The 21,493-nt window shown below is 41.0% G+C and overlaps 1 protein-coding gene and 1 long non-coding RNA gene across 3 annotated transcripts in view; one reads left to right on the top strand and one right to left on the bottom strand.

Annotated features, from left to right (window-relative positions):
* The first annotated feature begins 4,459 nt into the window (after positions 1-4,459).
* Positions 4,460-17,486, top strand: LOC129701641 (vesicle transport protein SEC20-like). Of its 2 annotated transcripts, none has more exons than XM_055642965.1 (6): positions 4,460-4,610; positions 7,996-8,088; positions 9,580-9,671; positions 12,331-12,435; positions 13,488-13,606; positions 16,271-17,486. In XM_055642965.1, the coding sequence occupies exons 1-6, from the start codon at positions 4,527-4,529 to the stop codon at positions 16,465-16,467; spliced, it is 690 nt and encodes a 229-aa protein (XP_055498940.1). In that variant the 5' UTR covers positions 4,460-4,526; the 3' UTR covers positions 16,468-17,486. The 2 variants fall into 2 exon arrangements, with proteins under 2 accessions (XP_055498940.1, XP_055498941.1); XM_055642966.1 differs by having other exon boundaries at positions 4,468-4,610; positions 7,965-8,088.
* Positions 11,074-21,493, bottom strand: part of LOC129701643 (uncharacterized) — a 24,095-nt gene continuing 13,675 nt past the window's right edge. Inside the window, exons 2-4 of the long non-coding RNA XR_008724234.1 lie at positions 21,164-21,273; positions 15,588-15,820; positions 11,074-11,344 (exon numbers count right to left, since the gene is read on the bottom strand). This is a non-coding gene — a long non-coding RNA (uncharacterized LOC129701643). The remainder of the gene's footprint in view (positions 11,345-15,587; positions 15,821-21,163; positions 21,274-21,493) is intronic.

Here is a 21,493-nt window from a genome sequence, read left to right as displayed (position 1 = left end):
AAGTAAATCCAAAGGGTTTCGGCAGCTATATTAATAGCAAAAGGATAACGAGGGATACAATTAGTCCATTGGAGAGACAGAGTGGGCAGCTATCTGCAGAGCCAAAAGAGATGGGGGAGATATTGAACAATTTATTTTCTTCGGTATTCACCAAGGAGAAGGATATTGAATTATGTGAGGTAAGGGAAACGAGTAGAGTAGCTATGGATACTATGAGTTTCAAAGTAAAAGAAGTAATGACACTTTTGAAAAATATAAAAGTGGATAAGTCTCCAGGTCCTGACAGCATATTCCCTAGGACATTGAGGGAAGTTAGTTATAGTTTATTTCGGTTTATTTTAGTTGTGTATGTGCGGGGAGGGGGTGGGAGAATCTTGTTTTAGTCTCTTCCTTCGGGGTGGAATGCAACCTTTTCTTGTGTCCCCCATCTCCGTTTCTGTCTGCGCTGAGGCCTAATCGCGGAGCTGGCGGCCTCTAATGGCGACCGACCTCGAGGCTCCGGAGGCAGAGCCAGCCAGGACTTACTGGCCGACTTCGGGGCAGTGGTGGCGTTGTGGCAGCGGCGACCAGACTTCGGGGATGTGGCGGCGTTGCGGCGGCGGCGACGACCCGCCTTCAGGGTTGTGGCGGCGTTGCGGCGGCAGCGACCCGACTTCGGAGCCCCGGAGTCTCGGCCGCGGGCCCAGTGGACGACATCGTCGGGAGCTCACAGGTCCCAGGTTGGTGACCTGTTTTTCCGGTGCTCCCGCAACAACAGCTTCGTCCGCTGGACTGGAGGATGGCAGCTTATGGACAGCTTCGACCGCCCCGGGCTGTAGAGTTTGAACCTGCCCGTTCGCGGAGCTCGGAATCAGCTGCGGGACTTACTTACCATCACCCGGTGGGGTCACAACATCGGAAGCCTGGATCGCCTCAACGCAGAGCGACAACAAGAAGGGAAGAGACAAGGACTTTAAGACTTTTGCCTTCCATCACAGTGAGGAGGGCCTGGTGGACTCACTGTGGTGGATGTTAAATCTGTGTTTATTGTGTGTTTTGTTATTTTATTCTATGTTATGACTGCAAGGCACGACATTTCGTTCAGACTGAAAAGTCTGAATGACAATAAAGGATGCTTGATACTTGATACCATATAGCCTGTATGGTCGTGAGAGGTCTCCAAAGAGTCGTAGCGTCTTTCTGGTCGCCGCTGAATTTTCAACATGTTGAAAATTTCGGCGACCTATCACGGATGCCGGCAAGCGCGTGTAAAGGTCGCGTAAGTGGGACAGGTCCTTAACTCTTTAGTATTTCTAATTTTAATATGCAATATTTTATATTTCCTCCTTTTGACAAGGTCCCACACAAGAGATCAGTGTGCAAAATTAGAGGACATGGTATTGAGGTTGGGGTATTGACATGGATAGAGAACTGGTTGGCAGATAGGAAGCAAAGAGTAGGAATTGACGGGTCCTTTTCAGAATGGCAGGCAGTGATTCGTGGGGTGCCGCAAGGCTCAGTGCTGGATCCCAGTTATTTACAATATATATTGACGATTTAGACGAGGGAATTAAATGTAATATTTCCAGGTTTGTGGATAACACAAAGCTGGGTGGCAGTGTGAGCTTCGAGGAGGATGCTATGAGGCTGCAGGGTGACTTGGATAGGTTGGGTGAGTGGGCAGATGCATGGCATGATGCAGTATAATATAAATAAATGTGAGTTTATCCAGCTTGGTGGCAAGATCAGAAAGCAGATTATTACCACCGGGTGTTGCCCGTAATGGCCGCCTCGCCAACAGTCTCTCGTCCCTTCTCTGTTTTTATTATTTGAAATATGTCTTAAATGTATGTTTTAATATTTCTTGGGTATGTTTTATGTGGGGGGGGGGGGGTCAGGGGAATCTTTTTTCAGCCATTCACCTCATCGGAGATGCGATTTTTTCCGTGTCGCATCTCAGTCCCTCCCTGCGGCTTAACAATGTGGAGTGGTGCAGCCTTTCCTTGGTACCGGCCCAGAGCTGCAAGCCGTAGGCGCGGCACGGACTTACCATCACGGAGCGGATAATCCTTTGCTGAGGATCGCCAGCTAAAGTGTTCTGACCGCGGGGGACTGTGAACTTTAACACCGTGAAGCCACGGTCTCTGGTAAGAAGAGGCCGGCTTGGGAGTTCAATGCTGCGGAGTGTCTCGATCCGTCGCAACGCCAGAGTTTCCATCATCCTGACGTGAGGGCTTGGACATCGGACTGTCGGCAGCAGCGAACTGCGGAGTGTTTAAAGGCCCCGACCACGGGGAACGAAGGAGGAAGAGGACTGGAATTTATTGCCTTCCATCAGAGTGAGGAATGTGGATTCCACTGTGGTGGATGTTTATGTTAAATTTTATTTTATGTAGCTGTGTGTATTGTTGCTTTTCACTTAGTATGACAATAAACGTGAACTTGAACTATCTGAATGGCTTCAGATTAGGAAAAGGGGAGGTGCAACGAGACCTGGGTCTGCTTGTACATCAGCCACTGAAAGTAAGCATGCAGGTACTGCAGACAGTGAAGAAAGCTAATGGCATGTTGGCCTTCATTGTGAGAGGATTTGAATTTCAGAGCAAGGGGGTCCTACTGCAGTTGTACAGGGCCCTGGTGAGACTGCACCTGAAGTTTTGTGTGCAGTTTTGGTCTAATTTGAGGGAGGACATTATTGCTATTGTTGGAGTACAGCATAGGTTCACCATGTTCATTCCCGGGATGGCGGGACTGACATATGATGAATGAATGGGTCGACTGGGCTTGTATTCACTGGAATCTAGAAGGATGAGCGGGAATCTTATAGAAACATATAAAATTCTTAAAGCATTGGACAGGCTAGATGCAGGAAAATTGATCCCGATCTTGGGGGAGTCCAGAACCAGGGGTCACAGTTTAAGAATGAGGGGTAGGCCATTTAGGATTGAGATGAGGAAAAACATTTTCACCCAGAGAGTTGTGAATCTGTGGAATTATCTGCCACAGAAGGCAGTGGGGCCAATTTACTGATGTTTTCAAGAGAGAGATAGATTTAGCTGTGTAGGAAAGAATTGCTGATGCTGGTTTAAATCGAAGGAAGACACAAAATGCTGGAGTAACTCAGCAGGACAGGCAGCATCTCTGGCGAGGAGGAATGGGTGACGCTTCAAGCTGAGACCCTTCTTCAGTCTCTTAGGGCTTAAGGAATCAGGGGATATAATAATAGTAACATAATAATATATTTTATAGTCATTGCACAAAAGTGCAACGAGTATTGGTATGCAGCTTCCATCCGATGTCATAACTTAAATAACTAATACAATTTAGATTTAGATACCCCGAGAACATGGTTTGTAAAAAGAACATTAAAACAGTAAAACAGATTAAAGTGCAGATGTGACTATGCGAAGTGACCATCCGAGGGAGACAGTCTATGGGGGTGGGTGGCACTCAGCAGGGACGGTTCAGAGCCGCTATAGCTCTGGGAATGAAGCTGTTCCTGAGTCTGGAGGTGCGGGCATAGAAGACCTTGTAACGTCTGCCGGAGGGAAGTAGCTCGAACAGTCCATTACAAGGGTGTGAGGATGCTGACGGCCTTCCTGAGGCACCGTGTGTGGTAGATGCCCTCCAAGGCTGGTAGCGGTGTCCCAATAATCTTCTGCGCTCTGTGGACGATGCGCTGAAGATGTCTCCTCTCCGCCTCCGTGCAGCTGAGATACCACACAAAGATGCCATACGTTAGTATGCTCTCTGTGGTGCTGCGGTAGAAGGTTGTCAGCAGCTGTTGGTGCAGACCAGTCTTTTTTTAATGTTCTCAGGAAGGGGGAAAAGCAGGAACGGGGTACTGATTTTGGATGATCAGCCATGATCAAATTGAATGGCGGAGTTGGCTCGAATGGCTTACTCCTGCATCTATTTTCTATGGATCTATGTTAACTGTTAAACCCATATCATCATCGAAGATAGGGGTAAAGTATTCATTTAAAATCGAGCCTAGTCTCCTGCCCTCATGTGGCACACGAGCTTCCTGTTTGCTCACCAAAAGACCCCCTAACTTTGTGAACTCCTACCTTTTATGTTTTATTTGTATTTTTAAATTACACCACGAATGTTGTACCCAGTTATTTGAACCCCGGGTTGGAATCATCTTTATTTGCGTGTTGTAATTAAGGAGAGCAATTGTTTTTTTGCAGTTGGTTGAGATGTTCACCATTACGCGACTCTGCTAATTAAAATACAATGTGTTTCAGATATAAAACAAACTTTTTTTATTTAAAACCATGATTAAAAGTACAGGACCAATGGATTCACGTTTTCGTGAGAAAAAAAACGGGGCCAGATGCCATAGGTTGCCTCTTTCACTTCTGATCCGTTTCGGAGCTAGAGAAACAAAGTGCAAGAGGAACTCGGTGAGTTCAGGACTCCTGAACTTTATTTTTTGCACAGCATTTCAACAGCTGCACGCTTTTATTTCCATTTTGAAAGTGCGTTCTCCGCACACTTCCTTCAGACGGCAAGCGGCGGACGCTGTAGTCCCTGGGTAAAACATGGCGGCGGCCCAGGATGTTCACGTCAGGATCTGTGCGCAGGAAATAATTAAATATGATCTGGAGATTAAAGCGTTGGTGCAGGTGAAGACGCGGCTCCTTCGTTTGTTTTCCTCCGTTCCGAAAACATCCAACTCAAGATGAGACGTCCAACAATGGGCACTGACGGGGTGTGAGCGCCGGGCGTGTGTCTGCCTGGGGATGTGGACAGAGACTGGGGATGTGGACAGAGATTGGGGATGTGGACAGAGATTGGGGATGTGGACAGAGACTGGACGTGGGCAGTGTATGATGCTGGCGAGGATGTGTGCACTGCTAAAGATCAGTGTGAGTGTAGAGACCGAGTGTGCAGTGTGCTGCTGGTCAGGGTGTGTGTGCAGATAGAGACTGGGTGTGAAGACAGTCTGTTTCTGGTGAGAATTTGTGTGAAAACTGGATGTGCAGACAGTGTATGCTGCTGGTGAGGATGTGGGAGTGCAGACAGTGTATGCTGCTGGTGAGGATGTGGGTGTGCAGACAATGCATGTTGCTGGTGTGGGTGTATGCAGAGTGTGTAACGAGACTGGGTGTGAGGGGGTGTGCACGTAGGAAGTATAGGCAGGGTGTATTTTTGTAGTGATTGAACTCTTGTGAGTTTGATAACAGCGGAAAGAAGCTGGCCTTGAATCCAATGCCACATGCTTTTAAGCTTTTGTATCTGCCAGGCGATATGATAGAAGAGAGAATGACTGGTGTATATGTTTCTTGCTTTTGTTGGCTGTTCCTCTGAGACAGTGAAGTGTAGATGAAGTCAGTTGGAGGGTGGGGGCTGGGAAATGATGGTTTAGGCTGCTTTCACAACTCTGCAATTTCCTGTGATCCTGGATGGAGCAGTTGCAATACCAATCCTTTCAGTGACTGGTTTTCCTGTTAAGAGTGACATGAAAATATCAATCATCAGTTAGATGAGACAACGAATGACGAGGTTACAAAGTTTGACTGAGATGCCTTTCCAAACTGTCATAGGCTGCCTTTGTGTTGATGAAGATGATATTATTTTCAGTCCATTCCAAAAAATGGTTGCAATTGTTAAAAACCTAATCTGATCTAAGCAAAACAGAAAGTGCTGGAGTAACTCGGTGAGTCAGACAGCATCTCAGGAGAGCATGGATAGGTGACGTTTTGGCCTATTTAGGCAATCTGACCTAAAATTCTCTTAATCATTGTAATAGACTAACTTTGATAATTTTTCCAATAGAATTTGACGGGATTTCTTGAGTAAATCGGTTTCATCGATTAATCAGATTCTAAACAAAAGAGTTTGCCAACCCATCAAGAGTTATTTAGGCTTTTTGAAGGGTAATTACTCAGCTCTAACTACTTTGTGGCTCCCTGTCCCATATACTGCCATAAAGGCACAGCAATTCCTTCCACATCCAGAATTTTGGAATGGGAAAGATTATGTTCTGTAGGATCTCCAGGAACAGGAGCCAGCTTGTGGATCAAGTTGCCTCTTTAGGTGGTGTAGGAAAAGGAATGGGAAGAGTTGGAGAGCCACAGCTCACCCTAGAATAGAATAGAATATAGAATAGAATAGTTTCTTTATTGTCATTGTAACATGAACCATGTACAACAAAATTTAAAAATGTCAGCCAGTCAGTGCACCATTCAAACATTTCTAAAAGCTAACGATACATACAAGATAAAATATTAAAAGATAAACAACTAAAATAAATACTCAGACATTCCATTGGATGCATATTTCCCAAGGACTAATGCATTGCACTATTGGGACATTTAAATCAGAGGGAGGCGCACACAAATTGGAGGAACAGCACCCCATATTTCGCTTTGGCAGTTTACGACCCAACGGTATAAACGTTGAATTCGCCAATTTTAGGTAACTTCTACAAATGTCTCGGTCCCCCTTCCTCTCCCTCCCTCAGCTCTCCACTAAAAGTCGGCTAACGAGTTCCAGAGTTCGCCACTATGTATTCATCATGGGGTCACAACTGTTTCCAGCCAACAGTCAGTTTATCAGGGAACCTCCTTGCCTGAGGGGATCTGTTGCCGACCCTGATTTGTCATGATTTTTGTTTTTTGCTTTTCTTCCAGTTTATTCTTCCCTCCCCCCCACTCTCCCTACTATATTCAGTCTGAAGAAGGACCCCAATCCGAAATACCACCTATCCATTTTCTCCAGAGATGCTGCCCGAACTGCTGGGTTACTCCAGCATTTTGTGTCTATCTTTGATATAAACCAGCATCTGAAGTTCCTTTTTATTACACTGAGACATTAAATTGAATGTTAGCCTCATCTCATGCAGGCTGGAGCACAAAAGTGAAGAAGTGATGCTTTGGTTATACAGAGGACTGTACTCTGAATCCTATCATGAATACAATCCTCTCCTTTGGAGTATGGTCCACTGTATTTAATGACGTAGCAGAATTATAACAGAATGATCAAAGTGAAACGTGTTAAAATAATACTTGCCACATTGAAGCAACTTCCTATGGTATAGAATTCAGAAGCTACGTGCGCCCTATGAAATTAAAAGTAGATCATTGAGGAATAAAATCAGGAAACACTCCAACCCCCTCCCTCAAAAAAATGGTAATATAAATCTGCAGTTTCCTCATTAAATGACGATGCAATTGGATAATATTTCGCATTGGGTGATTTCTTGTTGGGTAAAAACGTCAAGGAATAGGAATCAAATTATAAAGTGGAGACAGCAATCAGTTATGATCGAATTGAAACGATGACAGATGTTGAATGGCCTACATTATTGAATATAGAATTAGCATGACAGTGCTACTGTCATGTGATACTAGGTAAAATCATGTGATACTAGGTAAAACAGCCAACAACATTTTCTTAACCACACAAATGATCAAATAGTTCTGCGTTGCCAACAGCTGTTAAACGTCATGGCTGTGCTGCGATGAAAGTCCAGTTAACTTTTCCCTCCAAGTTACTAGAATAGTTATGCCTGATGAATTCTAAGCAATTAAGATTCATAATCATATAATTTGCTTTGTCAACCATATTAAAAGTTGGCTAGATTCTAGTTTTCAAAATGTTCACTTAAGATATAATTTAGGTTTCAGTAGAAAATTGTTTCCATATTTTTGAAAGGCCTTAAGTTCCATTTGTAAATTATTGACTGTTAGAATTTACTTTCATGAACAGTGAAAATATTATTAGGCTTTGTAAATTATGCTGATTTTGTTTATTCTAAATTGAAATGCTTATATAACTCATTAGTTTGCTCTGAAAATTTCACTTTTATATTAATAACAAATAATTGCGTGTTTTCAAAATTTTCTCTATCATTAGATATCTATACATATTTCATCTTCATGAAATAATCCTAAAATAAGATGGTTTGATGGTAATCTGTTAAAAGAGTTCCCGTTAAGGGCTGCACCTGTTTAGTCTTTAAATCCAATGCTTAGATTAGAAGAACACCTGGTGATTTGCCTGCAGGATATCCGAGACAGTCCTGGACCTTTGAACCTTCTCACAGAATTTAATGCCAAAGTGAAAGAAATGTTTCACCAACTCAGACTTCGAATACAGGTGAGTGACTTCTTGAAGATTTTAAGTAGATAGATGTTACTCAATAGTGCCAGCAAAAGTACAACTTAAACCAGACACATAAACTCTACACTTGCATTCCTTACTAAGGAAACCAAGTGATCTAGATATTGAGCAAAAAGCAACCTTTTCCTCTGGGAGGGTTTCAACCTGAAACGTCGACTATCCATTTCCCTTCACAGATGCTGCCTGAACTGCTGAGTTTTTCCAGCAGTTTGTTTTTTGCTCCAGATTCCAGTCTCTGCTATCTTTTGTGTCTCTAATTCAGGTATTGACTTGGGTAAGGAATATTTTTTAAAGCTAATGTTCATTAAGCTGTTCAAATCATTGCAACATTCATTTTTTTTTCTTGTTAAGGTCCCATAACTTTCTTATTTGTATACTATTGATAATCTAAGGAGGCACCTGTGAACAATGGAAGATAGTTATACTTTGTACCTCTCTGGTACCCAACCCATATACATAAAGTCAGTTCAACCATTGGGACCCATCCGACTAAAGCTGGTTTTATCCCTGATATAATTAGCAGCATCAATTTTAGCATAGTAAACACCTTAAGACATCTCAGAGAATATTCAGGTCTAGAAACCCATTTACGCAATTGTCAAAAAACATTTTTTTTTAAATTACCTAAATGTGGGGTGAAGCAATGTTGCATATTTCTTGGTGTATCAGCTTGCTGCAAGCATTTTCTGCTCATTTGTGTTCCTTAGTCATTTTTTTCTGTTCAACTTTGCCAAATTATGACAACAGTAGTGCAACATTTAAGCTTGGTTGTCAACAGGATTTTCAACTACTTTGGTCAAAAATAATAACAATTGCTGTTGCCCACAGAATAAACAGCATTTATATATGCAGAAGCTTAGGAACAACATTGAATGGGCAGTCACACTAAACCTGCATTAAGGCCAGAGACATTAGAGACTACTGATGTTGGAATCATGAACAAAAACAGACTGCTGGAGGAACTCTTAAGCTCATTCAATGTTCAAGTCATTGAATTGTAAGCTGCTCAAGAGTTTGCATGTAGCCTCATTCTGGCAGTGAACAAAGCTGCGAAATAGATATGTTGGGTTGGGAAACGGAATTGAAGTGGCTCACAACCAGGAGCTCCAGCTGGCCCTCGCGGACAGAGCACAAGTGCTCTGTGACGTGGTTACCTAGTCTAGGCTTGGGCACACCAATGTAGCGAAAGCCATATCAAGAGCACTGATTGCAACAGGTGAGTGAGGTTGACGAAGGTGCATGTAAATTTCTGTCTCATCTGGAAGTGCATTTAGGTCCCTGAATGGTGTTGAGAAAGGAGGTGTACAGGTATGGCACCTCCTATTGTTGCAGAGGAAGGTTCCTGGAAAGCGGGTGTGTTGGTTAGGGAGTTCGGATTGTTTTGATAACAAATCTCAGGTTTTCAAATTGCTTCTCAAATATGAAGAGTAAGGATTTCCTGATTTTTTTTTATTTTTTTTTTGGAAGGATTTGGAACAGATGGCAAAGGAACAAGACAAAGAATCTGAGAAGCAGATGTTGCTGGCTGAAGTGGAGAATCATCACAAACAAATGTTAAGGTAAGTGATCTGTAAGATAGAAGTCTGAAAACAATAGCATAATGAGGTTCTAAACTTGCTTATAATGTGTTGTAGAGTGCACATTTGTTTAGGCTTTCATATACAAATTGAAACGTTAGAATAAAGGCAAACAAGGATAAATCCATCATTACCTTATGGATTGTCCCCTTTTGTAATTTTACCCCACTTTGATTTTGATCTAATATTGCTTCACATATAAATGAAATACAATTTATTATAATTCTGTTAACATTATCACAATGTGATTTTGACTGCTGTATCACTATCAATGCATCTATCACAAATTATGCTTTGAAAAGCATCTGGATTAGAGCAAGTTGGGAAATGTCAATAAAATTCAATGTGTGCCACTAATTTATTACATTCCTTTTATTGTGATGACAACAAAAATGCAGTTTTTATATGACGACTTAATATTGTGCAAGCTTCATCTTAGTACTCTGTTGCTCCAGCTTGTTAGCATGTGGTAATCTTCAGTGCATTTTTTCTTTCATATTCTCTCTCAAGACCCGAGGGCCTTTAGGATATTTATTTTTAATATATTTTTCCTACAACATATTTAGGAACTTGTGCCTTTTAGACTTTGGGGTACTTCATGGTACATTAAAATTAAAAATAATATTTTTGAAATCAGGTTTCTGATCTGAATATATTAATATCTCAAAGCTTGACTTTGATTGGCAAAGAGTACATTGTCTACCCTTAAGTTTTTTACATACATGGGATTTTCTGATCATTTATGGGAAGCTAGGAATCAAATTGCAGAGATTCTTGTAGAGATATTTGCATCATTAGCAGCAGGTGAAGTTGCGGGAGACTGGAGGGTCGCTGATGTGGCATTGTTATTTTAAAAGGGCAGCAAGGATAAGCCAGGGAGTTACGGGCCAGTGAGCCTGATGTCAAGTCAAGTCGAGATTGATACAAATACATCTATTGATGCTCCTGAACACATCATCAGTGATGTAACCTGGGGTCATTGGGTGTTTCGGGTCTTTCAACATCAGACACCCTCACTCAGGTGACCCAGCCGTGGTTGATCAGACCATGACGTGTTCAGGTGGCATTCGCTCCTCCCCATTCTCTCCTGATCCAGAGCCATCTCGAGGCCTTCTCCGCTGCCTCTGTGGTGTTCTTAATGGCTCTTCTCCTCGCCACTCCGTTGATGCCCAGTGCATTCAAGGCTTTGTAGAGCAATTGCCCTGCAATCGCTTATTGTCACGTGTCCCAGATAGGACAATGAAATTCTTGCTTTGCATCAGCATTATCGGGTAAGATTCATAATTCTGTCCAGTTCATACTTTCTTGTCCATATTTGAGTCAGTAATTATGGAGGTGAAACCAATGTACATAAATCACTTTTTTAAAAACACAGACAAGAATATAGAAGGCATGAATACAGAACAGATCAGTGTATCCATATATCTTTAACTTCAATCTTAATAGTATTTTGTAGAACATAGAACAATACAGCATAGGTGAAAAGGGTTAACTTCTAATTAAACAAACAGGTTCACTTCTTAATAAACAGACAACTCACAAAGCGGTTTGGTAGACCAGTTCAAAACTTTACTAATTATTGGCCGATGGAAGTGGCAAGGAAAACCCCAGTCAAGGGAGCAACACAGACCCTTGGCTGTCCTCTCTCCATTTCCCTGAAAACAGAATTACACGGTATTATATACTGTTCTTTTGTCACCCAAGCACATTCCAAAGACATTATGGTCAGAGGCAAAGATCTTAGAGCAGAGCAAGATGGGCTACTCCTGCGAAATACAATGGGCTGACGTGTAGTACGCTACGGAGGGGATCCTGGGCATTTTTCCCCGCCCATTTTAGTAACCGGAGCCTACCTGACCCGACCCGACTCACAGTGTAATCAATGTTGCGGGGAAACAGTTTGTGTGTGTGATTATCGGGTTAGATTCATAATTCTGTCAGTTCATACTTCTTGTCAAGTATAATATTTGAGTCTGGTAATTGTCTTTTTTAATGTTTTTAAAATCATTTCTTTTTAAATGGCTCACAAGCAGTGTTTGAGTTGATTTTGTAGTAACCGGAACCGACCCGACTCGCAGGGTAATTGACATTGCGGGGGAAGTTTTTGTGCGTGATATAGGGTTAGATTCATAATTCTGTTAGTTCATAATTCTGTTAATTCTTGTTAAAGAATAAAATCTTTATAAACACACATACATGAATGTGATATAAATGTATATAATCATATAACACACACAATTATATTTCTTCTGATCCAATGATGAACTTTATTTCAGACTAGACAAGGGACATTAAATAAGAAACATTGTAAACCTCCCCGCAACTTCACACACACGAGGCCTTAACCCCGGTCCCCACACTCCCCCTCCCCGCTGCCCCGGGCCGCTCACTCCTTCTCCCCGGGCCCCACACTCAACCTCTCCCCGCTGCCACGGGCCGCGCACTCCTTCTCCCGCTGCCCCGGGCCACGCACCCCCTCTCCCTCTGCCCCGGGCCGCGCACTCCCTCTCCCCGCTGCCCTGGGCCACTCACTCCCTCTCCCCGGGCCGCACACCCCCTCTCCTTCTCCCCGGTACTGTTGATTGTTTGATTGTTCAGTACCTTACAGTAAACAAATGTTGATTCTGTGCTTCTGTTAAAGCAACCAAAATGCTTGGCGAAAAGCAAACCTGGCCTGCAAACTTGCCATAGACAATCATGAAAAAGATGAATTGCTTCAAAGTGGGGATTCTTCAGTTCGACAACGGTAAATTATGTATATTACGTTAGCATATATAATTTTACAGCTGCCTGCTATTCGCAATATGTCTTTGGAATAAATTGTATTTGTAAAATTAGTTCTTGGATCAGATTTTGCAGAGATAGCACAGTATCACGTAGATTTAGTTGCAGTCCCTTCAAGTTGCTAGCGAGTTCAGTATTCCAACCCAGTTGACCATGAATGCAGTTGTTCCAAACATCTGGGCATTTTTCTCCAAGGACTTCCTGAATGTGCTCAAATCATTGGATTCCTTGTGAAGCCCAGCAGTGGAGTGCAAGCATTCTCCCAGCACTTGGAGAATCTGCTTGTACAACTTGCACCAGGTTAGATCTGGGAATGCAGGGAATTTGCCATTGTTTGCAATGAAGGATTGCGTTTGTATTAATAGATTTTATTTTAATTGAATTTTATATACCAGTTTGTTCTTATTATACAACTGTTCTTAACGAAAGTTCTTATTATACTTTTAGTTACTGATTTTAATAACTTTTCAAACTTTAGTTGTGTGATTAACACATCAAGTTAATACATAATTACTGCCACATAGACAATCTGCTCCTAAAATAAGTAATTTCTTATGACTTGTAGTTCCCTCTGAAGTACCTGACAATATAATTTGGTTAATCCACTAAAATTGATACTAACACAGCATGTCAGAAATATCAGAAATTGTATGCTAAAATCCTTCACTTCCAATCATATTAGAGAATATTTGAAAGATATCGCCACTTGTGGCTATTGGGTTGAAATATAAGCGTTTAAGTGTTGGGTGAAGAAAAACAAATCTGGTACATTTTGAAAAAGAGATTTGTTACTGACTAGAGTTTGTGTGCACTAGAGATTTATCTTGTTCGTGTTCTCTTTAAATGTTTCTAGAGAATAGCTGTGGCTTGAGATTTCCTTTCTTTTTATTGAAATGTTATGTATTCCAGTTCGAAACTGATCATTATCTTAGGTATGTTGGTATATTTAATTTAATTTTGATCAAATAAAAAAGAACAATTTCTGAAATGGATTACAATTTCTTGGGGTTTCAGGAAGATGACAAAGGAAGGCTTAGTACAGACAGCAAGCAGCATTACTGAGAGCTTGATGACTATCAGCAGGATGATGTCGCAACAAGTGCAGCAAAGTGAAGAATCAGTGCAAACATTGGGTAAGTTGAAGTATTAATATGTGGACTATTTCTCTGTTCACCTGCGTTAAATGGCGTAACATGACTGAAGGATTTTTATCTGCTTCCAATTTAATCTCTTCAGCTGTAGTCAGAGGATAACCATCAACTATTTGCTTTTTGATTACTGGATATTGATAAGTGGTTTGAACACTTACTATTTACAAGAATTCTGCAAACAAGCCAAAATTAGTCCTAAATGATTAAATGAGGCCATTGTTAGATGCTTAATTATATAGTTAGAATTTTGGTTAACATGTCAATATTTGCTGTCATTACATGAAAATCAGAGCTACTTTCAGAGTAATCTGTTTGGTTAAATGCAGATGTGCTGAAGTAAGTGATGTAGGTAATTCCTTATTCCCAGCTCCTCCTTTGCCTTCCTGTGTTAATGCAGCTGTAGAATTAAGTATCCACATTTAAGCTGTCAATGTCCAGCTTTGCATCATCTTAATTTAAGCTATATTTAAGAGGGAGTTAGATGTGGCCCTTGTGGCTAAGGGGATCAGGGGGTATGGAGAGAAGGCAGGTACGGGATACTGAGTTGGATGATCAGCCATGATCATATTGAATGGTGGTGCAGGCTCGAAGGGCCGAATGGCCTACTCCTGCACCTAATTTCTATGTTTCTATGTTTCTTCACTTTTACTTGTCACCAGCAACTACTGTTTTTCAGTTTCAACAGTCAGGTTTTGCCATGTGTTTGGGATGAACCAGAATGTACATTGTGACAATTCCACTTTTAACATAATTAGTAGCTCTATCACATTGAGTTTACACTTTAAATAAAAGCTCAAGATTTTCAACAACGTCAACGTCTAATCTGTGAATACTAAACTTAATGTCAGTATTCACAAAAAGTGCTGAACTCAGATGCTGTGTCAGTATCAATTTTAGAGGATTAACCAAAATTTGTGATTTAATTTAAAAAAACTAATATTTTCTTGTGGTTCATAAATTAAATATTTATGAAAGCAAATGGTATGTTAGCATTCATAGCAAAAGGTTTTGAGTATAAGAGCAGGGAGGTTCTACTGCAGTTGTACAGGGTCTTGGTGAGACCACACCTGAAGTATTGCGTACAGTTTTGGTCTCCTAATCTGAGGAAAGACATTCTTGCCATAGAGGGAGTACAGAGAAGGTTCACCAGACTGATTCCTGGGATGGCAGGACTTTCATATGAAGAAAGACTGGATAGACTCGGCTTGTATACGCTGGAATTCAGAAGATTGAGGGGGGATCTTATAGAAACTTACAAAATTCTTAACGGGTTGGACAGGCTAGATGCAGGAAGATTATTCCCGATGTTGGGGAAGTCCAGAACTAGGGGTCACAGTTTAAGGATAAGAGGGAAGTCTTTTAGGACTGAGATGAGAAAATCATTTTTTACACAGAGAGTGGTGAATCTGTGGAATTCTCTGCCACAGAAGGTAGTTGAGGCCAGTTCATTGGCTATATTTAAGAGGGAGTTAGATGTGGCCCTTGTGGTTAAAGGGATCAGGGGGTATGGAGAGAAGGCAGGGATAGGATACCGAGTTGGATGATCAGCCATGATCATATCGAATGGCGGTGCAGTCTCGAAGGGCCGAATTACCTACTCCTGCACCTATTTCCTATGTTTCTATGATCACTTGAGAGAGAGAACAATTTGACTGGAAAATACATTAAACTTGATAATTAGTAACATGAGTAAATAATTTCCTTGGACCCACTCCATCATTCAATAACTGAACAGCTAGAAACGACAAGAGAAGAAAATTCCAAAGATTTGCGACTTTTTGTGTGTAAAATTTCTCTTTGCCTCAGTGCTGAATAGCCTTTTGTTCCCAAATCTAGATTCTCTAGTCAAAGGAAATTGTCTCTCTGCACCTTGCCCTCCTGCCCCTTGGAGAATTATATATTTCAATGAATTCTAGTATCCTGATCCATTCTTTTGGATGATGATGGATGAACTTGTACTTACCACATTGAACATAATCTTGCCAGAGTTTTGTTCGTCTGCATAACACACCTTTCTGTACTCGACCTCCTCACTTTCTGTGTCTAACTTAATGCGTCAGTTCCAGACCTAGACATCATGCACTTTCTTCCTTCTTCAAGTCTTTTATTGAAAGGTCTGGAAAGGACAGGTCTTGTTACAGATCACCATGGGCCGCCCTCATATCTCTACCATTCGTCTCCTTCCAAGCCAATAACCTGACCAGGTCAAAAGATTGTTTTAATTTTCTCAAAATCTCAAACAGTTAAATATTAATTTGTGATTGCTCTTTAAGATGTTGGTATGATTTGACAAATAAAAGCTCATGTGAAAAATGGATAATGATTTGATTTACACACAATGAACATGTGTCAAAAGCAATGTAATATATAGTGATTAAAACATTCTGTTATTTATTCTTCATTCTTAACTGAAAACAAGTGAAGGTATATTGGTTAATTCTATGTTGAAATGTTTTATGCCAATTGATTATCACTATTGGTTGCAACATGCATCTTCATTTTTATTTTATTGATCCATTCATTTTTGGCACCACTTTTTCATAAAACAACTTAACCAAAGCCTCCTTATTCGGAATGTATCATTTATGATCTTGCATTTTGTTGTTTTAATGTAATTCTTTAATTAGTACTTTATTTTTATTTAAGCAACATCTTCGAGAACAGTTCAGGAAACAAATGAAGAATTTAAAAACATGACCGGCACGATTCAACTGGGTCGCAAGCTGATCACAAAATACAATCGCAGAGAGTTGACTGACAAGCTGCTTATTTTCCTCGCTTTGGCTTTGTTTTTGGCAACAGTGGTGTACATTTTAAAGAAACGCATCTTCCCTTTTTTATAGAACTGGAACAAATGGCAGAAATCAAATAGACATTGAAATAGAGATTAGATGCAAAGTGCTGGAGTAACAGCTGGTTAGGCAGCATCCCTGGAGAAAAAGGATGGGTGATTGAGAGCATTGTAACTTGTGTAAGCATTAAGGAAGATAAGTTCAAGTTTTGTTTTTGCATATGAATTGAAATGGAAGCAGATTCAAGTGCCTTTTAAAGAATGGGACAATGTCTTAAAATATAAATTAAAATTCCTAACTGGAAGGTAAATGGACATCAGAAAGCTATGCATTATTTCCAAATGTAATCACTATCTGCTGGTAATTGTTGGTTGCAGCTAAGCACTGTAGTCTGTTTCTTGCATCTGTTTCCCTTCACTTCAGTGGGACTGAGTTTTGGAATGTTACATGTACATGTTCTTCTGATAAAGGATGGCTATCCAGCGCCATCTGCATTTCACCGCTTCAAGGAATTGCTGCCTAATTATTATGCGGAAAGATGGTACTTTTGTATTAAGTAACAGTACATGACTGACTTTGTAAAACATCATCGTTTTGTTCATATCTATTCCATAATATGTATAGTTGAGTAACCTGAATTTGCTTGAATTACAAAAAAATACTCTGTATCTATGCATTGAAAATATTACCAATGTAAGCACTTATAGTTGTGAACACAGTGCAGTGTTCAGTAATTTATTATCCATGCAAACAAAACACTATAATTTCTCGACGGGACCAATTATTTGCTTCCATAATTAACAAAACCCTATAAATTAATATACCCTATAAATGTTCACAGTTATTAATAGTTACACAAGTATCTGGGTCTTATGAATATTAATAATGAAGCATGTCATTATTATTAAAAGGTTTGCACCCTTTCAAGGGATTTAAATTTGTCGGTTAATTTTATTTGGCATACATATCGAACTGTTGGCTAGGTTGTAACTATTTAGATTAACTGATTGAAAGATTACAGTTGCAACGTTAAAATAAAGTATTGGAGAAATTATTTATTTTACATCTAATATCATGGTGAGTGAAAGTAATTCACAATTTGATCACATGCAATTGGGCATTTGCGTTTCTTTCATATACATTTTTCTCCTCTTATATCCTTGGATACTTTAATAGATCATCATTGTCATTTTCTCGACACTCACCTGCCTCCTCTAAGAGTAATGGAACTGTACTCATCTGATATGAATTATTTGGCAGTGGTTTAAATGGGCAAACAGTTTGGTTCATCACTATGGTACTTTAGCAAGATGAAGCACAGGCAGCTTATCTAAAATTTGAATACTGACAAGATAATGTGTCAGTATGGTCCTGTATTTTTTTTAATCCACTTTCTTTGAGCTATTATCGCATCACCTCCTTTTGCCTCAGTCAATATATTGCGGATTGTAATGCCCTGGTGTGTAAAGGTGCACTCTTCCCATCTTTATTTTTGACAATTACAATAAATCTGTTCCTGTTGGTTTCTACCTCTTATGCTACTGATTCTCTTTTGACAAAACCCTTCTTGGTGTTGTATTCATCTAATTAGCCTCTCAATATTCCTGTTCAAATGAAAATGACTTTAGTTGCTGGTGTATTTCCACTCCAAGCTAATAGAATACTATTGCCCTTCATAATTGGAAAAAATAGTCAATTTGCAGATAAGGTAGAAAAAATTACAGAAAAGATGACATTTAATTTATGACACTATATAGAAATCAGCTCTTTTGATCTAGAGGTGGGGGAAGAAGCACTAATTAAGCTAAACACCAAATGAATAATTATAAATGTTTAATCATGCCATTAAATTATACCTGAGGAGTACTTTACCTCGATAGCTTTCCTCTTTCAATATGCATCCCTGTGTGCACTGTTCATTCCTCATCCTAGGGATGTGCTGGCAAAATCTATTGCAAGAACATAAGAGCCTGGGTGTGGTTTTGGGCAAATAGCAAACTCTAGGAATGGTCAGCAGTCCCCAAAGTGAGCGAAGGCAAGGTGATCCGGCCTTTTGGATCAAGACTGATATTGCAAAATCTGCAGCGGTGCAACATTTAGAGTCTTCGGATTTACTGCACAAGATGCCAGTGTGCAGCAGTGTTTCTGATTGTGGTCTTCTGTTGCCAATTATGATAACCTTGTGGTTGTCATTGCACCTGCTGTCATGTTAAATTTGCTTTTCATTGGCTGAAATGTTCAGAGTTTAAGCTTATTTTGAATGGCCATAAATTGAAAACATTGAACGTGAATATCAAGCAAATGCTAAACCTATGAGCATAGTAGTAATAGTCATCCAGCAGAAATGAATGCTTTGTGTAAAGCTGTAAAAAAAAAAATTAAAACATTTACATGACTAATTAGTACCCCATCAAAGGTACACAAAAATGCTGGAGAAACTCAGTGGGTGCAGCAGCATCTATTGAGCGAATGAAATAGGTGACGTTTCGGGCCGAAACCATTCTTCAGACTGATGGAGGGTGGGGGGGAGAAGGAAGGAAAAAGGGAGGAGGAGGAGCCCGAGGGCGGGGGGATGGGAGGAGACCGCTCGAGGGTTAAGGAAGGGGAGGAGACAGCAAGGGCTAGCAAAACTGGGAGAATTCAACGTTCATGCCATCCGGACGCAAGCAACCCAGGCGGAATATGAGGTGCTGTTCCTCCAATTTCCGGTGTTGCTCACTGGCAATGGAGGAGACCCAGGACAGAGAGGTCGGATTGGGAATGGGAGGGGGAGTTGAAGTGCTGAGCCACCGGGAGTTTAGGTAGGTTATTGCGGACTGAGCGGAGGTGTTCGGCGAAACGATCGCCCAACCTCCGCTTGGTCTCCCCGATGTAAATCAGCTGACATCTAGAGCAGCGGATGCAGTAGATGAGGTAGGAGGATTATGATAACCATCAATGTTGGTGGATCACAATGTGCAGCCTTTCAGCTGCTAATATTTTTTGTCCACAAATGTGGGATTGCTTTGTAGTAAAGAAAATTACCTGAAAGATCATTAATCTTTTCTGGGTCTTTTAATACAAGATTGCCACATTTGGAGATGACATTTAAAAAAAAAGTAACATTCTCAATATATACTCAATATATAACATTGATTAATTTGTTTGCATTTACCAGTTTTATACAAATGTCCCTCAGTGCAATGTACACTCAATAACATTGCACTATGAGGACAAGAAGACTGATATAAGGAATACTACTTCAGTTATTGCTACCTACCCCATCTGTCCATAGAGTCATATAGTGATACAGTGTGGAAACAGGCCCTTTGGCCCAACTTGCCACAACGGCCAACATGTCCCAGCTACACTAGTCCCACCTGCCTGTGTTTGGTCCATTTCATTCCAAACCTGTCCTATCCATGTACCTGTCTAACTGTTTCTTAAATGTTGGGATAGTTCCTGCCTCAACTACCTCCTGCTGCAGCTTGTTCCATACATTCACCACATTTTGTGTGAAAAAGTTACCGCTCGGATTCCTATTAAATCTTTTCTCTTTCACCTTAAACCTATGTCCTCTGGTCCTCGATTCACCTACTCTGGGCAGGAGACCCTGTGCATCTACCTGATCTATTCCTCTCATGATTTTATACACCTCTGGAAGATCATCCTTCATCCTCCTGCGCTCCGAGGAATAGAGTCCCAGCCTTCTGAACCTCTTGTTATAGCTCAGAACTTCTAGTCCTGGCAACATCCTCATAAATCTTCTCTGTACCCTTTCCAGCTTGATAACATCTTTCCTATAACATGGCACCCAGAACTGAACACAATACTCTAAATGTAGCCTCACCAACATCTTATACAACTGTAACATAATCTCCCAACTATATAAGGTAAAGGAAGGTTCCTATACCTCCCCCTCTACTTCTCCCAAGGGCCCCAACAGTCTTTTCAGGTGAGGCAGAGGTTCATTTGCATCTTTTTCAACCTCATCTACTGTATCTGCTGTTCCAGGTGTGGACTCCATATTGGCGAGACCAAGTACCAGCTTGGCGATTGTGTCGCTGAACACCTCCGCTCAATCCACCCAAACCTACCCGATCTTCTGCTTGCTAAACACTTTAACTCCCCTCCCATTCCCACACTGACCTTTCTGTCCTGGGCCTCCTCCATTGTTAGAGTGAGGCCCAGCACAAATTGGGGGAACAGCACCTCATATTTCGCTTGGGAAGCTGACACTCCAGTGGTATGAACATTGACTTCTCTAACTTCAAGTAGCCCTTGTTTTCTCTCTCTCCATACCCCCCCCCCTCTTCCCAGTTCCCCGACCAGTCTGATTGTCCCTCTGATTACATTGTATCTCAGTCTGAAGAAGGGGCTCGACCGAAAACTTCACCTATTCCTTCTCTCCATAGATGCTGCCTCACCCGCTGAGTTTCTCCAGCATTTTTGTCTACCTTTGATATTTCCAGCATCTGCAGTTCATTCTTAAACATTGTATCTCTGTCTGAAGATGGGTCTCGACCCAAAACTTCACCTATTCCTTCGCTCCATAGATGCTGCCTCACCCGCTGAGTTTCTCTGTCTGCTTTGTTGTCACCTTCTCTGAGCTAACAATGGTCTATTTTACATGTTCCTTGATCTGCATCTTATTTGATCTCACACTTCCTTATCTCTGTAACTCTCTACCCCTTGACGCTCAGTCTGAAGAAGGCTCTCGACCCGAAACGTCACCACCCGCTGGGTTACTCCAGCATTTTTTGTCTACCTCCACGGATGCTGCTTGAATTGTTGTGGCTTCTCCTTTTTCACTCCAGATTCCAGCATCTGCAGTCTCTTGTGCCTTCTGTTATTGCTCACTTGGTTGTATTCTCTTTGCTGTAAAGTATCGTAAAACAAAATAAATTTGCCAAGCTGTTTTATGTCATAATGCTCCCGTGTCCTTTTGCATCTTTGAGCTTTAATATACCATTTACATTTGTCTTTACGCACATCGTCACTTGGCCATATCTTCAAAGAAATTCATCTCCTAGCAACTGATCGAAGAGCAGCTTTAGCAGAGACTTGGCAGGTCAGTTGTTTCTTTCATTTATAGGAA

The sequence above is a fragment of the Leucoraja erinacea genome, chromosome 11 (assembly GCF_028641065.1).
Source record: "Leucoraja erinacea ecotype New England chromosome 11, Leri_hhj_1, whole genome shotgun sequence".
Classification (NCBI taxonomy): domain Eukaryota; kingdom Metazoa; phylum Chordata; class Chondrichthyes; order Rajiformes; family Rajidae; genus Leucoraja; species Leucoraja erinaceus.
The sequence above is the reverse complement of the archived record's forward strand: the minus strand, read 5'-3'. Positions and strand labels throughout refer to the sequence as shown.